We start from the raw sequence: 19,343 nt of genomic DNA on the forward strand, positions 1-19,343 counted from the left end.
GCCACCCAGGCGCCCCTGTATTCTGCATTTTTAATTAACATTTTTCTGTATATGTATTTCCACATATTTGCCACTAGAATTAATTTAATCAAAGGGGGGGTTTTGTATATTTGTTCTCTTTTTCCTATTTTCTTTGTCTGAAATTTATTTTATTGTGGCAAGAACACAACATGGATCTATCCTCTTAACTACTTTTTAAGTGTACAGTATAGTAATGTTAACTTAGTGTACAACAGATCTGTAGAACATATTGTCTTGCTTAACTGAAACTTTATGTCCATTGATAGCTGTATGCTTGTTCTTTGATGTATCCTTAGCAGGTAGATGCATTTTGCCTGGCATATGGTAGGCACTCAATAAAAAAAAATTGTTGAATGTTGAATGCATTTGTAGTCTCATGTATTTGTTGTTTTAAATAACCATTGTTTAAATAGTGGACATTTAAAATCTGCAGTATTTTATTTTAATTGAGCAAATTTTTCTGACTTTATTGTTTCTATAAGCATCCTATCAATTTTAAATAACATTTCCCATAATATTCTTATTTTTATAGATTTGACTTTCTTTTGAAAAGGTTTTCGGTTTAAAGATTGTTGATAGAACCACCCAATACAATAACAAGATTAAATTACATATATATATATATATGTGCGTGTTATTGAGCAGGGCCAATCAGGAGGTATTTGATATGCCCAGATATATGTAATATATGTGTGTGTGTGTGTGTGTGTGTGTATGTGTATAAAACCTAAATCCTTGACTGTCAATTGCCATGAGGATTTTCCGTCTTATATATATGGAGGTAGTTTTTAATGATTGAATTTATTTTTTATTTTCTGATAGAGCCTAATTTTGCTAAAAGAAATGACAGTTGATCTTCAGATATGGCTTGATGTCTGTATTGAGAAACTAATTTAGAATAAAATATATTCTTGAACAGAGATCACGGCTTTCATTACTAACAAACTTCTGGGATAAGCCTTACACTGCTCTGAAGTAACCTGGGAGAGCAGAGTCTTAGTCCTGACACTCAGTGGTGGATTGAAGCATTTTGCTTAAAAAAAATCTAGGTACTTGGGGCGCCTGGGTGGCACAGCGGTTAAGCGTCTGCCTTCGGCTCAGGGCGTGATCCCGGCGTTACGGGGCTCGACCCCCACGTCAGGCTCCTCCGCTGGGAGCCTGCTTCTTCCTCTCCCACTCCCCGTGCTTGTGTTCCCTCTCTCGCTGGCTGTCTCTATCTCTGTCAAATAAATAAATAAAATCTTAAAAAAAAAAATCTAGGTACTTGATTTTGTTTACTTCGTTTTTGGAGATCATAAATGCAAAAAACCAAAATTTATAAGGTTATAAATAATCTGCAGTATTTTCTAGCATCTGCTAAAAGACTGAGTTATTTTTAACATTAAGTGTATCTTCAAGATATAGTAGCAATTACATCCATAGAAAAAGGACTTATTAGGCATTTCCTTGCAAATCTGGATATGGGCACCTATTGAAATTTTCTTGACATGTGCTTGATTTTCATTTTCCTTAGAACGTGTTACTTTGCTAGAACCATATTCAAAGGCTAGGTTGATTGATCCCCTGTAAAATACACTTGAAGGTTAAGTAACTACAGATCTCAGCTAATCCCATGTAATCTGCTATTACTAAATGGCAGTTTGTATTCCTGGCACACCTGTTTCTGAAGCTTAGGATTTAGGTTTTACTTTTTGTTCAAATAACCTCTAGAAGGAGCGATGCGTCTCTCAGCATGTCTGTGCATTGTACTTATTAGCTTTTTGGAGGGAGTGAGCTGTTCATGTCCTTCACAGTGCACCTGCGATTATCATGGCAGAAATGACGGCACAGGATCAAGGTATGCTCCTCTCCTTGCTACTAAGTGTTCTAATGATTCTAAGGAAAAGGACTCCAACTAGACAGCCTTATTTTGAAAGCAAATTGTTGGCCAGGTATCAGAGGAGAGACGGTTTAATTTACAAAAGCTTTAACTTCATTGTGTTAATACTGGTTGCCCACTCCATTGTTTTCATTTTGAGCAGTTTAGCTTTTAAAAGCCCCTCAAATTATTTGAGACTCTCAAACACATTCTGTATTACAAAAGTATCTGTTGCACTCATATTAACAACATGTCCCTTTCACAAGGTCAAACCACTGAAATGAGTGTGGCCAGCTCAGCTTGTTTATAGAAAGCAAGCCCAGGAGGGAGGGCTGTTCAGGAGGTACTTGACATACCCAGATGATTTGCTTCCCTGATTTCCCATTTCATTTTGAGGGTTACTCATGCCAACTAGATAGATTTTAAAAAGTAGGAAGGAAAATCACAAGAGTGAAATTACAGAGGTTCATAATTAAGATTTTTCATTTTAAGTTTTGGAGTTGACAAAGAAAAGTTTGAAAGATGCGGATCAGCCCTGTCTGTTGCAGATACTGAGGGGCCTCACAGAAGTTAGTCACCCTCTGCGGTGCTTTAACATCTACCTGTGAATTGAGAATAATTACATACTTACAATATAGGTGAATCCTTTGAGATAGAGGTTAAAGGCAAATCAGGACTTTTGTTAGCTAAACATGGTAGAACTTGATTTTTTTTTTTGGAGAGGATATTTATTTATTTATTAAAGATTTTATTTATTTATTTGAGAAAGAAAGCGAGAGAGAGCACGAGTAGGGGGTGGGGGTGGGAGGGGGAGAAACAGACTCTCCACTGAGCAGGGAGCCTGTTGCAGGACTCGATCCCAGGACCCTGAGATCATGACCTGAGCTGAAGGCAGACGCTTAACGGACTGAGCCACCCAGGTGCCCCTGGAGAGGATATTTAATAGAAAAATAAGATTATTTTGTGACTTGGTTGAAGTGAACAGTGAGCCTCTTACAGAAAATAATTTGTTAAAAGAATCTCCCAATGTATGTCTTACAACTTTAAACAAATAATGACAATTAAAACATATTTTTGAATAGTTTGTCTTATTGTATGAACTTTACTTAACCAACTCATGATATCTTTTTGAGATATTTACTAGGTAGTTTAAGACAAAGAGGACAATGTAACAAATTAAAGCCTATTTGGCAAAAGATATGAAGCAGTTAATGACTCAGGACTGGGTACTTTTGAGAAAACAGTCACAGAAATGTTTTTTTCTTGGTGATGGCCCCATTACTGATGGATTTTATAAAAACTATAGCATATTATGCCTGGCAAGGACTCTAGAAATTATCTAGTTCGACTGCTGTCATTTTATAGACAAAGAAACACAACCATACAGAGATTAAATGACTTGTCCAAGGTCACAGCATGAGCTGCAGGGACTAGTGATAAGGTCTTTCAGCTTCCTGTGTAGGCTTTCTTCCATCACACTGGAATGCTGACCTAAAGAGTAGAAACAAGATCATTCCCGTATAAAGCAGCAATGGAATTTGTCATACAGAATTGAGATGAAGAATAAGAGGTGTTCCTAGAGAATTCCAATGATTCCCTAGGGCCATCTCCCAAGTTACAGAAAGGAAAGGACCCTGTCATTATACCCTACCTCTCTTCACATTATACCCTTTTGAAATTCACTGATTTAATGTCATGTGTTTTTACTGAATGGCTGTTTCATTGTTATTATGTACAACAAGTATAATATATTTATACATATAATGTATTTATACATTATACATTTTAGACTATGCTTTGCAAAATTTTTACTGTCCATTTTCAGCAATCCAGTGGGGGTGAGTATATAATGAGAGATAAATAGAGTCTTTTTTCAGGTTAAAATAAATCTAAATTCTCTGATTCTTCATACTTTACACCCACACATGGGACAGGCTTGTTTTTCTATGCCAGTTTTACACGTGCCACTAAACAAGATCACGATGTGACTTATTCAAGGTCACTTCAGTTAGTGAGTGGTAAAAGGAATAAACTCGCAGTTTCTGATTTATTCCTTAGGCTGAAAGTAATGCTCCGGTTACATTATTAGAATAGAGTTCAACTTTAAGCATCTAGTATGAATACTCGCTCTTTCTCCTTCTTCCCTCCCTCCCTTCCTGTTTAAAATTAAATTATCTTCTTAAAAATGATCAATTTACAACTTCAACAGGGGATTAAAAAAAAAAACAGGCCATTTCCTAAAGAGGTTAAGAGTGTGTACTTTGGAGCTGCACAGGTGTGGTTTTGAAAGACGGCTGTGTAACCCACTAGCTGTGTGACCTTGGGCAGTTACCTGGTGTTGGTGGGCCTCACTTGTCTTCTCTGTAAAAATGAGATTGATGATAAAAATAGCAAACAGCCCCTAAATGCCTATTATGTGCCAGGAAGGTATAAAACTTTATATCCATTTCAATTATCATCCTAACAGTGCCATATGGGAAAATGAAGTTGAGGGATTGGTGAAGTGGCTTTTCATGGCCACAGAGGAAGTGGCAGAACTTAGATCTGAACCAAGATCAGCCTGACCCCAGAGCTTGTGCCTTTACTTTCACCCAGTATCTACCTGATAGGGCTGCTGCTGCTGAAACGAGGTGGGTGTGATGTGTGTTGCAGGGCCTGACACATAAAGAGCTCTGTCTGTATTAGGTTGAACCACATGAAACTGCTGATATTTGATCACTTTTAACCTACAAAAATGACCATTTCATATGATTCAATCTGGAAGAAGAAGATGATGATGAATTATGAATAGGTCAGTCAGGCTGAACAATTATTTTGTGAAAACCAGTAGGAAATGAAAAACTGATGCATGTTTCAAGTATTATTTTTTCACATGGGTCTTGGAAAGCAGGTTTCCTTCCATTGCTCTTGTGACACTAGGTCGGTGCTATGTAATGACCTGGATATGAACGAGGTCCCCGTGAACTTCCCCGTGGACACCGTGAAGCTGCGTATAGAGAAGACTGTCATCCGCAGGATCCCCGCAGAGGCCTTCTACTACCTGGAGGAGCTCCAGTACCTCTGGGTGACTTGTAATTCCGTGGCCAGCCTTGATGCCAGCAGCTTTTACAACCTAAAGCAGCTGCATGAGTTGCGCTTGGATGGAAATTCTCTGGCTGCTTTCCCTTGGGCATCTCTGCGGGACATGCCCCATCTGAGGACCCTGGATTTGCACAACAACAGAATAACCAGTGTGCCAAACGAGGTGGTCAGGTATCTGAAGAACCTTGCCTACTTGGATTTATCAAGCAACAGGCTAACCACACTACCACCAGATTTCCTGGAGAGCTGGTCCCACTTACTTACGACATCATCACGAAGCCTGAACCTTACACCGCGAAGAGTCATTCTCGGTAAGCTCAGAAGCCTCTGGGCCTCTCGGGTCCAGAGATTTTGTTTTGCATGCCTTCAGTTGTCTGGTCTTTTCATATGTATTGAATTTGGCTTCTACTCTGTACTTGCACTTTTGATGGGATGGCACTTTGTCGGTTGACCTAGGTCAGTTCACCTGTTTACCCTTTGTAAGGTGTAATGGCTCTGTGCGTGCGCTGGAGAGCAGCAGTGTGTGTGTGTGTGTGTGTGTGTGTGTGTGTTGGAGCAAACAAGAGAGCCTCATAAACTGGGAGACTAATGCTGCTGTTAGTCTGGGGCTGAGTAATAAAATCTACCAACCTGCCCTGATTCTGAGAGCACATCAGTGCTCCATGCTCTGCCACAATCAACCTGATCTGTTCTCTGTACAACCCTTCATCAGGCTCTCCAGGAATGGAAGGGGGACACTGGCATCTTTATGAGGTGGCAGTGGTTTTATTACTTAGGGAGAATAGCTTCCAGATTTTCTTAATCTAAAAAGAAATGAAGACAATCTTCTAATGGATTAGTGTAGCTGTGGTTTGTTTTGTAGACTTTGATCTTGAGTTTGTTTAGGTTCTCTGGCTATTTGTCTTGGGTTCTTAAAGTGTAAACTCCTTCCAGTAAGTCTCTCTCTTCCTTTTCTCGAATCTTCCCACAGTGTTTTGCATGGCACTCTGCACATGGCGAATGCCCAGTATATACGGTTGCAGATTGAAATCAGTGAACTGAGACACTTCTCAGGGGTACTTGTGGGCAGTGCGGCCTCTCGCACTTTTGTGTGAGACACAAGCCTAAGGCTGTGATCAATCAATTTGATCTCCTACTAAATTCTTGTTCACCCAGTAAGGCTGTGTTGTCCATTTATTCGTTATGCCCATCGGGGCCATGGAAGAGGTTGTATTTCTCAGGATGGAAGAACTGAGTGTTTGGCCAGTGAAGTGACTTATAAGCCTTTTGGTGCGAGAAGCAACTCGATGCTAAATTTGTGCCAGGAAGCCCTACTGACTAATATCACATCCTCAAATATTTGCTGTAAAGTATAAATAAAATAAAGATAACTTTGCAATTTTTTTTGATAAAAAGGAAAATGCCATGGCAGCACTTAGATGATTTTAGCATTGCTTTTGTTGAAATGTAAATGCATCTTGGTGCCTATGAGACTAAAAGTATGAGTGATAAGAACCAGATAGAAAGAGGAAAAACCATGTAATTTTTTATTCTATACCTATTTTATGTTTGCCTACTGCTTATCTAGTGCTTCAGCCATTTTTATCAGAGAATAAAAGAAGTATTGTACGGTGTTAGGGAAAAAACCATTAATTTAATGATAGTTGTGGGGTCCTTCTTATTATGCACACCGTGACAGGCACCATGCAAGCCTATACTGTAGTATTTATTTACTCTATTTTAGCCACTAATGTAGACCTTATGATTAATAGCTAGAAATTGTCTTAATTTAAATATTGAGATTCTGTTTCTCTACACGTTCTTCTAAGTTTCTTCAGATTTACCAAAAGGAGATATATAGTAGAAAATAAAATCAAATTACCGAATTGCTGTTAACAGCTCTCTGATTAGTCGCTAATATTGCTAATATCACTATAAAGAATTGATTTAGAGGACATTAATATTTTTCTATTGTGAGTTAAATCTGGATAAAAATTTAGGGATGAAATGGAAAGGGTTATGAAATTTCACTGTCCACGGAGATAAACAGCTTTATCTATGTTATAGGGTTCAGATTCTTCAAAAGCAGATTCTTTAAAGGCGTAACATGAAAATGCCTTTGGTATAACATTAAATTTAAAAAGCAGGGTGTGTAATTGTACACGATCATAACTATTTTAAAATGTGCAAAGAAAAAGACTGAAAAATACACTAGCTGGTTAACTGTCCTCTTGGGGTGAGGGAACTTCCTTTCAGTATCCTACATTTTCAAAATGTTCTGCATTGATCATCCATTGCTTTTATAATAATGATAATCATGATAACAAATAACAAAAGATATTTTGAAACATGACCAGTCCTATGTGGCAGCTGATCTTAGCAAAGCCATGCCTGCTATGTAATGAAAGGGAAAAGAAGTGCTCTCCTCTTAAAGAAGACCAGCTCACGTATGTGAATCTCACACAGAAAACTCAGGTTTCTCATCTGGAAAATGCAGTTAGGAGGACTTGCTCCCTCTTGCTCATAGGACTGTAATGAGAATATTATGAGATAGTTTATGTGACAGTTCTTTAGAATATGAGGTGAAGAGTCTCTAAGGTTATGATTTTAGAACAGCTGAGACTGAGATGGGAGAGTCTTACAAAGAAGAAATTTTGGCTTTTTCTGTTATTTTACCTATATTTGAGTCTTCCAATTTCATCATTAAAATATGGTGATGAAAACAAGTTCTAGCTTTTCTAGAACTCAGTGTTTAACTGTATCAATTCTATCTTTCCAGATACCCTGTAGAATTTACTTTTCTATTATTATAGTGGAATATATTCTGCTTTCATTTGTTGGTGTCCTGTGTTTATTATTGTTAGCAGATGGAAGTTCTGTTTGTAACAATAATGGTAATAGCTAATATTAATGGAGTGCTTACTCAGGCCCAAAGCTAGTTCTCATACTTGAAAGATATAACTTCTTCCGGTCTCATGTTAACCTTGTGGTAAGTATCATTTCACCCCCATTTTATAGAAGAAGAATTGAGACACACATTAAGCCACGTGCCCAAATTTACTCATCATGCAGTGATGGAGCTGGGCTATGAATACAGGTGGTTTGGCTCCAGAACTCATGCTGTTCCCCACTCCTTTGTAATGCAAGGTACTGTATGTAATAATACCAGAGTTCTTTTCCTCATATATACATTACTGATCTCTTTCAGTCATGTATCTATTTTAAAAAAATCAGGAAGAGGCTTTTCCATTACTCCTCTTTTCTACATGAGTAAAAATATCAACTTAATAAAATTGTCCTCTAATTATCATACAAACATAAACTAATGTCCTGCAAGTAAACATTTAAACGAAGTGTGAAACTAGATTGGATTTTTTATTTGCAATACAGGTAAATTTCCATGGCCTCTTCCTCAGGAATACACAAATATTTACACAGCCAGACTCTGTAAGGCCCAACACTCTTTGTCTTGGAAAAAGCTTGCAGTAGGAGAGGGCGTAAAATGCTTTTTTGGGTGCTTTTTACTGGTACTCAGATTTGCTCAACTGCAAACATGAATTCTTTTCCTGTTCAGAATAAAAATTTACCTGAAGGGGAGTAGCCACACGAGTATTCGCACAATATTTTTCTAAAATGGCATTAATTTAATTCAACAAACACTCCTCAATCCCTGTTGATATGCCTGTTCTTTTCTAGGCACAGAGGAGATAAATTCACATAGTTAACTCCTTGCCAGGTGCTCTTCTGAGGACTCCCTGGCAGTATCCCAGCCTTCAGGACAATGCCATAGAGCGGGTCTGTGATTATTACTTGTTTTTTACAGCTGGTGAAGAGGCAAAGACAAGCTTCAAGTTTAGTGTATCTCCAGAGAGATCATTCTTTTGTTTTTTAAACCTTTTCTAAATTGAGGAGTTGAGGTATAATTTGTATACCGTGGATCTTAAGTGGACAGCTTAGTAAATGATGATAAATGATACACCCACATGAAACCCACACCCTCACGAAGATATGGAATAATTTCATCACGCTGGGAAGTTCCCCTGCGCCCCTTCTCAATCAATTTCCTCCATTTCAAGCAACCACTGTTTTCATTTCATCGCAGTAGGTTAATTTTATCTGCCCTAGAATTGTACGTAAACGGAATCATGTAAGACGGCCCTTGTGCCTGGCTTCCTTCGTTTAGCATTACTGTTGTTTTTTTTTTTTTTTTAAGATTTTATTTATTTATTCGACAGAGAGAGAGACAGCCAGCGAGAGAGGGAACACAAGCAGGGGGAGTGGGAGAGGAAGAAGCAGGCTCATAGCGGAAGAGCCTGACGTGGGGCTCGATCCCATAACGCCGGGATCACGCCCTGAGCCGAAGGCAGACGCTTAACCGCTGTGCCACCCAGGCGCCCCTAGCATTACTGTTTTTGAGATTCATCCACGTCATTGCATGAATGGGTAGCTCCTTCTGCTGAGTCATTTTCATTTTTACAAATATGAATTGTTCATCCTTTCTCCTGTTTTTGGACACATGGGTGGTTGGTTACCAGTCTTTAGCTATTACTAATTAAGCTGCTGTTCACATTCTTGTGCAAAGCTTTTCGTAGCACATATTTTCATTTCTCTTGGATAAATTCCTAGGCTTCAAATTGCTAGGTCATAGGATGGCTATATATCTTTTTAAGAAACTGCCAGTTTTCCAAAGATGTTGTACCACTGTACACTCCCACTAGTACTGTACAACAGTCTACTTGCTCCATATCCTCACCAACATCTGATGTTGTCAGATTTTTTCATTTCAGCCATTCCTGGAAGTGATGGGTCAGGGAGTGATTTGACATTGTGATTTTAAGTTGCATTTCCCTGATGACTAATGGTGTTGACCATGCTTTCATTGGGTTATTGGTCATTGCTATATTCCTTTATGCCAATATATAATTTTTTGAAGTTTTTTTTTTATTATTGAATACAAGCCTTTTGTCAGTTATATTGTTATTGATATTTCCTCCAAATTTGTGATTTATTAATTTTCTTCATGGTGTCTTTAGTAAGAAAGTTTTAAATTTTAATGACATCTGATTCTTCAGTTTTTTCTTTTATAGTTAGTGCTTTGTGTGTCTCATCTAAGAAATATTTGCCTACCTACAAGTCACAGAGATTCTATTTTCCTCATAGTTTTAACTTTTATATTCAATTTCTGGCTTTAATATTCTTGGGTTTTATGCTTATGACTGTGGTCCGTCTCAAAACGTGTGAGGTAGGGGTTGAGGTTTTTTTCCAAGCAGATGTCCAGTTGTTCCCCCACCATTTGTCGAAAAGACTTTACTTCCCCCCGATTTGTTAAATGCCACTGCCACCACAAAACTGACCAAAGCATGGTTTTTGCTTTCAAAAGCTTATAGTCTGCAGAATTACTTTTGTACAGGAATTTATTGCTAACTTTTCACACAATTAGCCATTTAATTCAACTACTGTGATGTATGGAAAACATTATCCTTTTAGAAAAGAAAAAGGCAAAGTTGATTTGCCCCTATCCAAGAGTAGTTATATGAACTAAATTAATTAGTGCAAATTACTGTGATTGTGGTTGGTATGCTGCCTTGAAGGAATGCAGTACAAATAACAGTTTAACTTCTGGGAATTCTTATACCTTTGTCCTCAAAAGAAAAAAAAAAACAGTTGATGAATGGGCTCAACACTCAGGTCACTGTTACTATTCAGGTTTTAAAAGTTGTGCCTTTGACCTTGATGTTTCAAAGCTAGAATAAACACATTTTTGAGGATTTAAAAATATTTTCCTGCTTGATATAACTTTGAGACATTACCAGTTGGATTAATTTTTAAAAGAATTTTATTTCAAGGGCACCTGGGTGGCTTGCTCGGTTAAGTGTCCAACTCTTGATTTCAGCTCAGGTCATGATCTCAGGGTTGTAAGATGGAGCCCTAGCATTGGGCTCCCTGATCGTGGGGAGTCTGCTGAGATTCTCTCTTCCTCTGTCTCTGCCCCTCTTCCTGCTCGCATGCACTCTTTTTTCTCTCTCAAATAAATATATCTTTAAAATTTTTTTCTTTCAGCTTTAACACATGTTTGTGACAGTTTCAAAACATGAATAAAACTGTTAATGTTACAGTTCTTGGATCTTTCCCTACGTAGACCTTTGTGCTCCAGACATCACTGCTTTGACATGTGTTTATAGATAACAGCACTCATAGCTGCCACCCATGGCTCTAGATGTTTTTAGGTGATGAAATGGGTTATGGTGGAAGGAATATTAGATTAGAAGCTGAAACATCTGGGACTTAGTCAGGACTCTAAGCTACTTACAAAAATCAAGGCAGTAATCTCTTTGTGCTTTAGTGCCCTCTGATGTGAAACTCAAAAGAATCATACTAGCTTCCTGAGGTCAGTATAAGACATATAAAACTTGAGAATGAAAGCTTTAAAATCCGGATACCAAGGTTCAAATCCTGACTATATCCAGTTGTGTGACCACAGGCAGAGCCCTTAACCCCTCTCAGTGTTGACTTTTTCCTCTTTAAAATAGGATGATACTAATATTATCTACCTCATGCTATTGTCAGGACTGAGGGAGACAAATCCTTTAGCATGCTTAGCACTGCTGGAAGATAATATTTTCCATGGCCTCTCCCATTTCTGCATGTCTTCTGAGCAGAGGCAGTCACTGATGGCCTTTTGTCCTGAACTATCTTTTTAAGGATGCTTGTGTACAGAACTGCTTTGGAAAGTAAAGATATGTCTCCCTCCAGAGAAATGGTAGGCATGTTAACTGTCCAGTATAATGAAGATAAGGTCTTCCTCCAGAGCTGTGAACTATCCTCCATCTCTGACCAGGAGTCTTGTGTCTTCTGCCAACTGGGAGGTGTTGGTCATTCTAAAGTAGGATAAAACTTAGACCCTTTACAATTCCTGACAAAGTACAATATTTGCCACATAGGAAACAATCAATAACCGTCAACTTGTTTTGTTATTATCTTATAAAGCAAAAATCTAGCATAACAAGTGTTTTGAGAACAAAAATTTTATCCCCATACTAATTATTACATGACAGAATGGATTTGACGTTTGCTGGCAAGTTGGATATTAGAGACTGGTGACAGATTCACAGGACTAAATGTAAGAAGAAGAAGTTCAAGGTAATTCACCCACAGAAGAAATGAAATTTCTAAGATAGAAGATAAAAAAAAAACCCAGTAAGACTTTACCAATACTGGCAGAAAAATATGAACCAATCATGAAGTGCTATTATAATAAAAATAGACACAAATAGAAATTTATATTAAAACAAAAATAGATGTAAATAGAATTTATGAATGAACGGTTACATCTTTCAACATGGTTAGCATTTTCTAAAATTGCAGTTCTGTCTTTTCTCATGGATCAATGTATAATCCACTCTCTTAGTAAAAAGCCACAACCACAAAACTTTCTGAGATAAATCCCTTGCAACCTTGGGCTTTACGTGAGGCTGCCGTGGGACATCATTACCCTTAACATCCTTAGAGAGACTTTTGTCTGCCAAGGGCTCTGAAGCACCGTCTTAGATCTTTTTGGGATCTTGGCAAATAATTTTATGGTTTCACCCTCCCTGGATTTGATTTTTGCTCAGAAGCCCTTTCCTTAGTTTGAGAACTTTGGAGAGGCTGAGAGTAAGAAAGCAGGGTTTTTTTGTTTTTGTTTTATTTTTTAATTATTTATTTTTTTAATGTTCAGTTTTATTATTGAACCCAGCAAGTTTCAGCTCCTTTCTCTTTAACAGTTCTTCCTTTAGCTGTTGTCTGTCATTTCCATTTTACCATGAGCAACAGGAAGATGCCAGGTAGCACTCTCAGCACTCGGTGTGGAAATATCCTTAGCGAGAACATTCGTTTAATTGAGTGCACTTTATATTTTCCATGTGAACCACAGGTGACAGTGTTTCTCTACTTTCTGCCACTCCATCAAAGGGTCTCCTTTCCTCTAGTTTCCAATAGTTACATTTTCCTCACTTTCCTTGAAAGCTATCACTGACAGTCCCCTTGAAGGCCAACGTACTTCTGCTAACAGTTCAAAAGCTGAGGGAGGCAGTCCTACAACTGGAGGCTGTCTGCTAACTGTATTCCTTGCTGACAATTCTCTCTTGAAGGGGGATTTGAGCAGTGCACCTTCTTGGCCACTACGTATGACATTCATACCAAGCTCTGTTCTAGCCTATGCCCGTCTCCAGTCTAATGTCCTGACATTGCCTGCATGTCACTCTATACTTTTGCTACACAGAACTTGTACTACCTTCATAGGTCTTCAAATCACACAAAACCATGACATAGTGCAGTCTGAATTAGGTGCCTATCTACACCCTCCAATATTTACAATAATATGAGTACTTTCCTAGCACCCTGGAAATATCTCTAGCCGTGTATTTCTAGTATTCTATGGTACTTGGATTAAAACCTTGGCTCGGATGCTGATTAAGCTATATGCCCTCGTTCAAATCATTTGATTTCTCTGTATCTCACCTTCTTCATTTTTAAAATGGGGATAGTAATCTTTTTCCTCATAGGATTTTTGGGATTAAATGAAATATAGATAAGTGCTTAGAACAGAGCCTTGTCCCGAGTAAATGCTCAGTAAATGTGGGCTAATCATTAATGATCTGAACTGAGAGGCTATGTTCATTCAGGCAGCCAAACTGCAGGGCAAAACTGACAGGGAGGTGACTCCACTTCATCTCTCAAAGCACTTCTGTTTTTAGGGAGACAGTGCAGACACCTGCTTGCCCAAGAGGCTGTGATGTAAACTGAAGTCAACAGAATAACTTTTATCAATCATTTCCTCCCTTCTGGTTTAGGTCTGCAGGACAACCCTTGGTTCTGCGACTGTCACATTTCCAAAATGATCGAGTTGTCGAAAGTTGCTGACCCTACTGTGGTGCTTCTTGACCCACTAATGATCTGTAGTGAGCCTGAGCGCCTGACCGGGATTTTGTTTCAGCGGGCTGAGCTGGAGCATTGCCTGAAGCCGTCTGTGATGACCTCAGCCACCCAGATCACATCCGCTCTGGGCAGTAATGTTCTGCTGCGGTGTGATGCGACTGGCTACCCTACCCCACAGCTCACATGGAGCAGGTCTGACAGCTCACCAGTTAACTATACAGGTATTTTCTTTTTTCCTTTTTTTTTTTTTAAGATTTTATTTATTTATTTGAGAGAGAGACAGGGAGAGCATGAGCATGGGGAGGGGCAGAGAGAGGGAGAAGCTGACTCCCTACTGAGCAGGGAGCCCAATGCGGGGCTTGATTCTAGGACCTTGAGATCACGGTGTGAGCCAAAGGCAGGCACTTAACCAACTGAACCACCAAGGTGCCCCCAAAACTGGCTAGTTAATTCTAATAAAATACGCCAAGATTATTGGGTGAAAGGAATTTGAAAGGTTCATCTTATTGGTTAATATTTTCCTCAGTTTATCTAACTACACAGATGAAATCAGACGATCTGATTTTTTTTTTTTTGATAGAAAACAACATGATGCAGGGGATGGATGATTGCAAATAAGGCCCTTTGTCTTGCTGCATCATCTTGGATATGGCTCACTTTAAAATGTATAACTATTACAGTTTTCCTAGAAAAGATTTTCATACAAGTTTCTCATTTCTGAATGATTATTTAAATAATAAATTACCCACAAACCTTATCATGAGGCAAAAGGTATAATTTTTAGAAATATTGGTTACATAGACTTTTTAGATCCTACTATGACCAACTCAGTGCTTTTGGCCTTAGTTTCAATAGTGATATTCTGAAGAATTAACGTGATATATTTGAAAAACTCCTTAAAACGTGGGGCACCTGGGTGGCTCAGTCGTTAAGCGTCTGCCTTTGGCTCAGGGCGTGATCCCGGCGTTCTGGGATTGAGCCCCACATCAGGCTCCTCCACTGGGAACCTGCTTCTCCCTCTCCCACTCCCCCTGCTTGTGTTCCCTCTCTTGCTGGCTGTCTCTCTGTCAAATAAATAAATAAAATCTTCAAAAAAAAAAAAAAAACTCCTTAAAACTAAATGTAAATCAAAGTAAAAATAATGAAACCTGATGGAGTAAGAAACAGCCAAGGCCTAATATTTTAAAAAATAGATAGTAAATGGCCCACAGCTAAAGGTAGTAAGTTAAATTTGGGGATACTAGGATACTGCTTAGTACATTATTATTCATCAGAAAGCTTCAGAAGTCAAGACAGAATGGTAATACGGTAGATTTTAGTGTTTAGGAAAGTAAAATTCCATTTTGCAAAAACTATATATTATTCTACAAATAAAAGAATCCATGGTTTACTAATTTATCTAGATTAAATATGAAATGAAAGACTGAGAATATTAATTATGACTCCTCTATGCCAGAAATTGATCTGCTAGGCCATCTGGTTATGTAGACAGATAGCATGTTATTACAATGAAAAGATATTTGGGGAAATAGTTAAGTAAGATCTTGTAATAACCATTTTATAGGACCACAGTGAATTGAAATTGGAGAGCATCTCTGAGACCACTTTGTCTTATCCCCTTATTTTTAAAATATAGAAACAGAGGCCTAAAGATGCTAACTGACTTGTCTGAAATCACATACTAATCAGTGGACAAACATTTACTAAAACCAAGTCTCCCAATTCATAGCCTTGTGTCTTTTTAAAATACCATTCCCCATACAGACCTCATGGTACTTGGCATGTCCTAGACCTTCATGTAGATAATGTACAAACTATCACCTGCCATCAGAGACTGGTGATAGTGTGTCATTTCCCTCTTGGTTTATGTGAAAGGGATGCATATACAACCAGTTATATCAGATCAGTTAGCATGCTGCTTGAGTTTCCTCTTTTTCCCCGTGTGCATGTGTATGTGTGTGTATATATATATATTTTTTTCTTTTTTTTTTTTTTCCCCTTACAGTAATTCAGGAATCTCCAGGGGAAGGAGTCAGATGGTCCATAATAAGCTTGACAGGCATTTCTTACAAGGATGCTGGAGATTACAAATGTAAGGCCAAAAATTTGGCTGGAATGTCAGAAGCTGTGGTTACTGTGACAGTGGTAGGTGTCGTCACGACCACCATATCATCAGATACCTCTGAAAGAATTGGAGATCACCCTGAGGAAGAAGTCCAGCCAGGATCTAAAGCTACATCTGTACCTGGTTCATTGTCATCTCCCTGGCCTTTTTCCTCCCCTTCCTCCCCTGCTTCTTCCATTTTTCTTTCTACTTCTACTTCACCTCCTCCCTCCACTGCTTTCTTCTCCTCATCTCCTTTCCTCTCCTCCATCGTTTCTTCAGCCCCAACTTTAAGCACAAGAATTTCAATAAGCCCCACCATGGCCAGCCAGCAGTCACTCCAGCTCCACCCAGATGGGAAAAGAAATTTAAAGGTGGAGATGGGTGGAAGTAAGCTTTCCTCAGCTGGGGCAAGTAAAAAAGAAGAGTTGGCGTCGGTGGATCAAGCGACGCCAATGGAAAAGAACGCCACGATAGAAAATCTCAGGGTAGTCGGTGAGACTGAGGAGAGTGTGACTTTGATGTGGAACATCGTCAACACCACGCGTAAGCCTGAGATGACCGTATTGTACTCCAAGTACGGTGACAAGGACCTGCTGCTGCTGCATGCAGACTCCAGCAAGAACCGAGCAACCATAGATGGCTTGGAGCCTGGCGGGCAATACATAGCATGTGTCTGTCCGAAAGGAGCGTCTCCCCAGAAAGACCAATGTATTACCTTTTCTACTGACAGAGTTAAAGAAGAAGGTGATCCTCAAGTGTCTTTCCTTGTCATCGTGAGCGGTACTGCCTGTGTTGTTGTCTTGCCATTGATTTTTTTCCTGTTGTACAAAGTTTGTAAACTGCAATGTAGGTCAGAATCCTTCTGGGAAGATGATCTGGCAAAGGAAACGTATATCCAATTTGAGACCCTGTTCCCCAGGTCTCAAAGTGTAGGGGACCTTTGGACGCGAAGGCACAGAGATGATTCAGAAAAATTGCTGCTTTGTTCTAGGTCAAGTGTGGAATCTCAGGTGACTTTTAAAAGTGAAGTTTCGAGGCCCGAGTATTATTGCTAAGGTTTTACGGCTTAGGTATATGTGAACTCCACAAAATTTCTTCCATGCAATTAAGGATCTGAGGATACAGCTGACGGTCTGCTTGGATGACTTTGTTCAGACCCTCACATTCTCTATGGAAATCACAAATGGAGTGCTTTTAATTGTGCTTAAAAAATACCATGTGAGGGGCACCTGGCTGGCTCAGTCAGGAGAGCCTGCAACTCTTGATCTTGGAGTTGTAAGTTCGAGCCCCACATAGGGTATAGAGATTACTTAAAAATGACTGACCATGCAACTTCTGAATAGTCTTGATTTTTGTTGTGTGGAAGATGCCACAGAAATAATTTTTGGGGTAGTGCTTAATAAGTTAATAGTATGTTTTAGGGTAATGTTTTGTTCTTAAAAATAAATTCATGTGAGAATAGTTGTAAAAAAGTGAAGTCTGAATTTTAAAAGGATAGTTTTTCTGGGAAGTGAAGAAAGATTAGTATAACCAGGTAAGCCTTGATGTTCATCATGTTTGAAGTGCTTTATGACATTTGCTGTGGGTATTTACTGCCGTTGCCTGGTGGGCAAGAGAAAGTGCAGAATTTTGCATTCACTAACGTTAAATCCAACCCAATGGAGAGGGAGGGCTCCAACTCTTGGTACCATTATGCATTACAAGACTGTACAGTTGTATTAATATTGTAAGAAAAAATTTTCCTTTATTCTTAGAAATATAGGTATTAGCAAAAAGAAGTTTAAAAAGAGGATCATGAAAATAGTAAGGTCAATTCTAAAAATAGTAACCATTGCATCCTAATACATTTGCTAACAGACTGTATGGATCTTTTAAAAAAAATAAGTGCTCATTTTGAAACAATCTCTTTAATATCGTGATATTTACTCTTCTCTCCCCCCCCTTCTTCTTCTCTCCCTCCCTCTTCTTTTCTTCATTTCTTTTTTTCCCTTCTGCTTTGTATAAGATATTCAGGTAGCCAAAGGACCACAGCTAAGCTGTTTGTCTTTTGCCGTGTTATATTGTGATTTCCTGGCTAAAGGGAAGAACTTTGAAAGTCTTTTTTAGATCTGAAAAGGATGTTTTAGGATTTTGAAGAGCAGCCTCAATGGATTAATTTGGGCAAATTTTCTAGGTAAAAAACATCAGGGAAATTGAACTGGAGTGGGGCACATAAATAGGAAAGGGGCTTCATACATAAAATTTAGGTTTTTTTAAAAAAAAGTTTATCACCACCTTTACTAAAGATTATATTATCTTTACATTGGAGACTTTGGATTACAGAACAGATTTATTAAGGTATGTCAGGAGTCTTGAAATACTCTGAGAAGTAAGTTATAAGAAAATCCTATATTTTGCATAAGCAATAGATTGGCTTTAATGTAACACAGTGTGGATATTGTAATACAAGGAGCTGGACAATGAAAAATCCTTCATCCCAAATGGCTCTTAATTAAAAAGGAAAAAGAATTCTAGTTTAGACACATTCTGTGTATTAGGAGGTGACCAGCGTGGACGGATGGCCTGTCCAAAACGCCCACATGTCCCCCTCTTGTATAATTTCCTCTCCTTTCCTTCTCTTTCCTTTCCAGCCTGTTTGTCCTTGGTGCTTTCATCACTGAGTGCATTGTCTCATCATCTAACAGTTTTAAATTCAGTATGCATTGTTAAGAGTTGTTAGAAAAATATCTTTTACAGACAATTTTGTGTCTAGCTTCAAATTCTGTTGGGATCAACTTATTTTAAATTAAAAGATCGCAAAAACTTGAATTTCTTTACTATAAAGACATCATGGAATTCACTGCCATATTTAAAAGGTTCATATAAACAGACTGCCAAAGCACTACTACATTAGAAACAATGACAACAGGACAATGTTACGGACGACTGAGGCAAGTGGCACCCACACTGTACCAAGGAGGGTTACCAGGTAAGAAAGGGGACTCGGCCCACCCTGATGCGGTAAGTTACTCACTGCCCTCATAACCAAAATCAAGTGAGGACCAATGAGGAAAAGCGAGTTGCTGGTGTGGAGGGGAGAAAGTACTTCTGTCATCTTCAGCTTCATGGTCTTGGCCCATGAAGTGAGTCCCAAGGATGTGTTATTAATGGTGAAAGAACTAAAATTGTAATTCAGCGTCTTTCTAAAAATACATACATTTGAGGGTAGTCAATGATATTGTTCCTACGTTCTTACAAGTATGCTGTCCTGAGTGGGAGGAAAAGGCGGATGTAGCAAGTAGCACAGAAGTCTACATAATCCAAGCCTGTTTATCAATGTCGCCACCAGCATTGTAGAGCGCGATCAGAACCGACATATACCCAAAATATGTGACAGTTAAA

General features: G+C 38.6%; 1 protein-coding gene across 1 annotated transcript; it reads left to right on the forward strand.

Annotated features, from left to right (window-relative positions):
• The first annotated feature begins 1,739 nt into the window (after positions 1 to 1,739).
• LRIT3 (leucine rich repeat, Ig-like and transmembrane domains 3) lies at positions 1,740 to 17,070 on the forward strand. Its single transcript, XM_026499082.3, has 4 exons — positions 1,740 to 1,858; positions 4,799 to 5,271; positions 13,771 to 14,076; positions 15,861 to 17,070. The coding sequence occupies exons 1-4, from the start codon at positions 1,740 to 1,742 to the stop codon at positions 17,015 to 17,017; spliced, it is 2,055 nt and encodes a 684-aa protein (XP_026354867.3). The 3' UTR covers positions 17,018 to 17,070.
• The last annotated feature ends 2,273 nt before the right edge of the window (positions 17,071 to 19,343 follow it).

This window comes from Ursus arctos, unplaced genomic scaffold, assembly GCF_023065955.2.
Source record: "Ursus arctos isolate Adak ecotype North America unplaced genomic scaffold, UrsArc2.0 scaffold_11, whole genome shotgun sequence".
Classification (NCBI taxonomy): Eukaryota; Metazoa; Chordata; class Mammalia; order Carnivora; family Ursidae; genus Ursus; species Ursus arctos.

Bases quoted from the DNA above. Each gene is read 5' to 3' on its own strand.
- LRIT3 (XM_026499082.3), top strand. From the start codon at position 1,740: ATGCGTCTCTCAGCATGTCTGTGCATTGTACTTATTAGCTTTTTGGAG. The intron at 1,859-4,798 runs GTATGCTCCTCT...TTGTGACACTAG, and splicing joins AATGACGGCACAGGATCAAG to GTCGGTGCTATGTAATGACC. The intron at 14,077-15,860 runs GTATTTTCTTTT...TTCCCCTTACAG, and splicing joins CTCACCAGTTAACTATACAG to TAATTCAGGAATCTCCAGGG.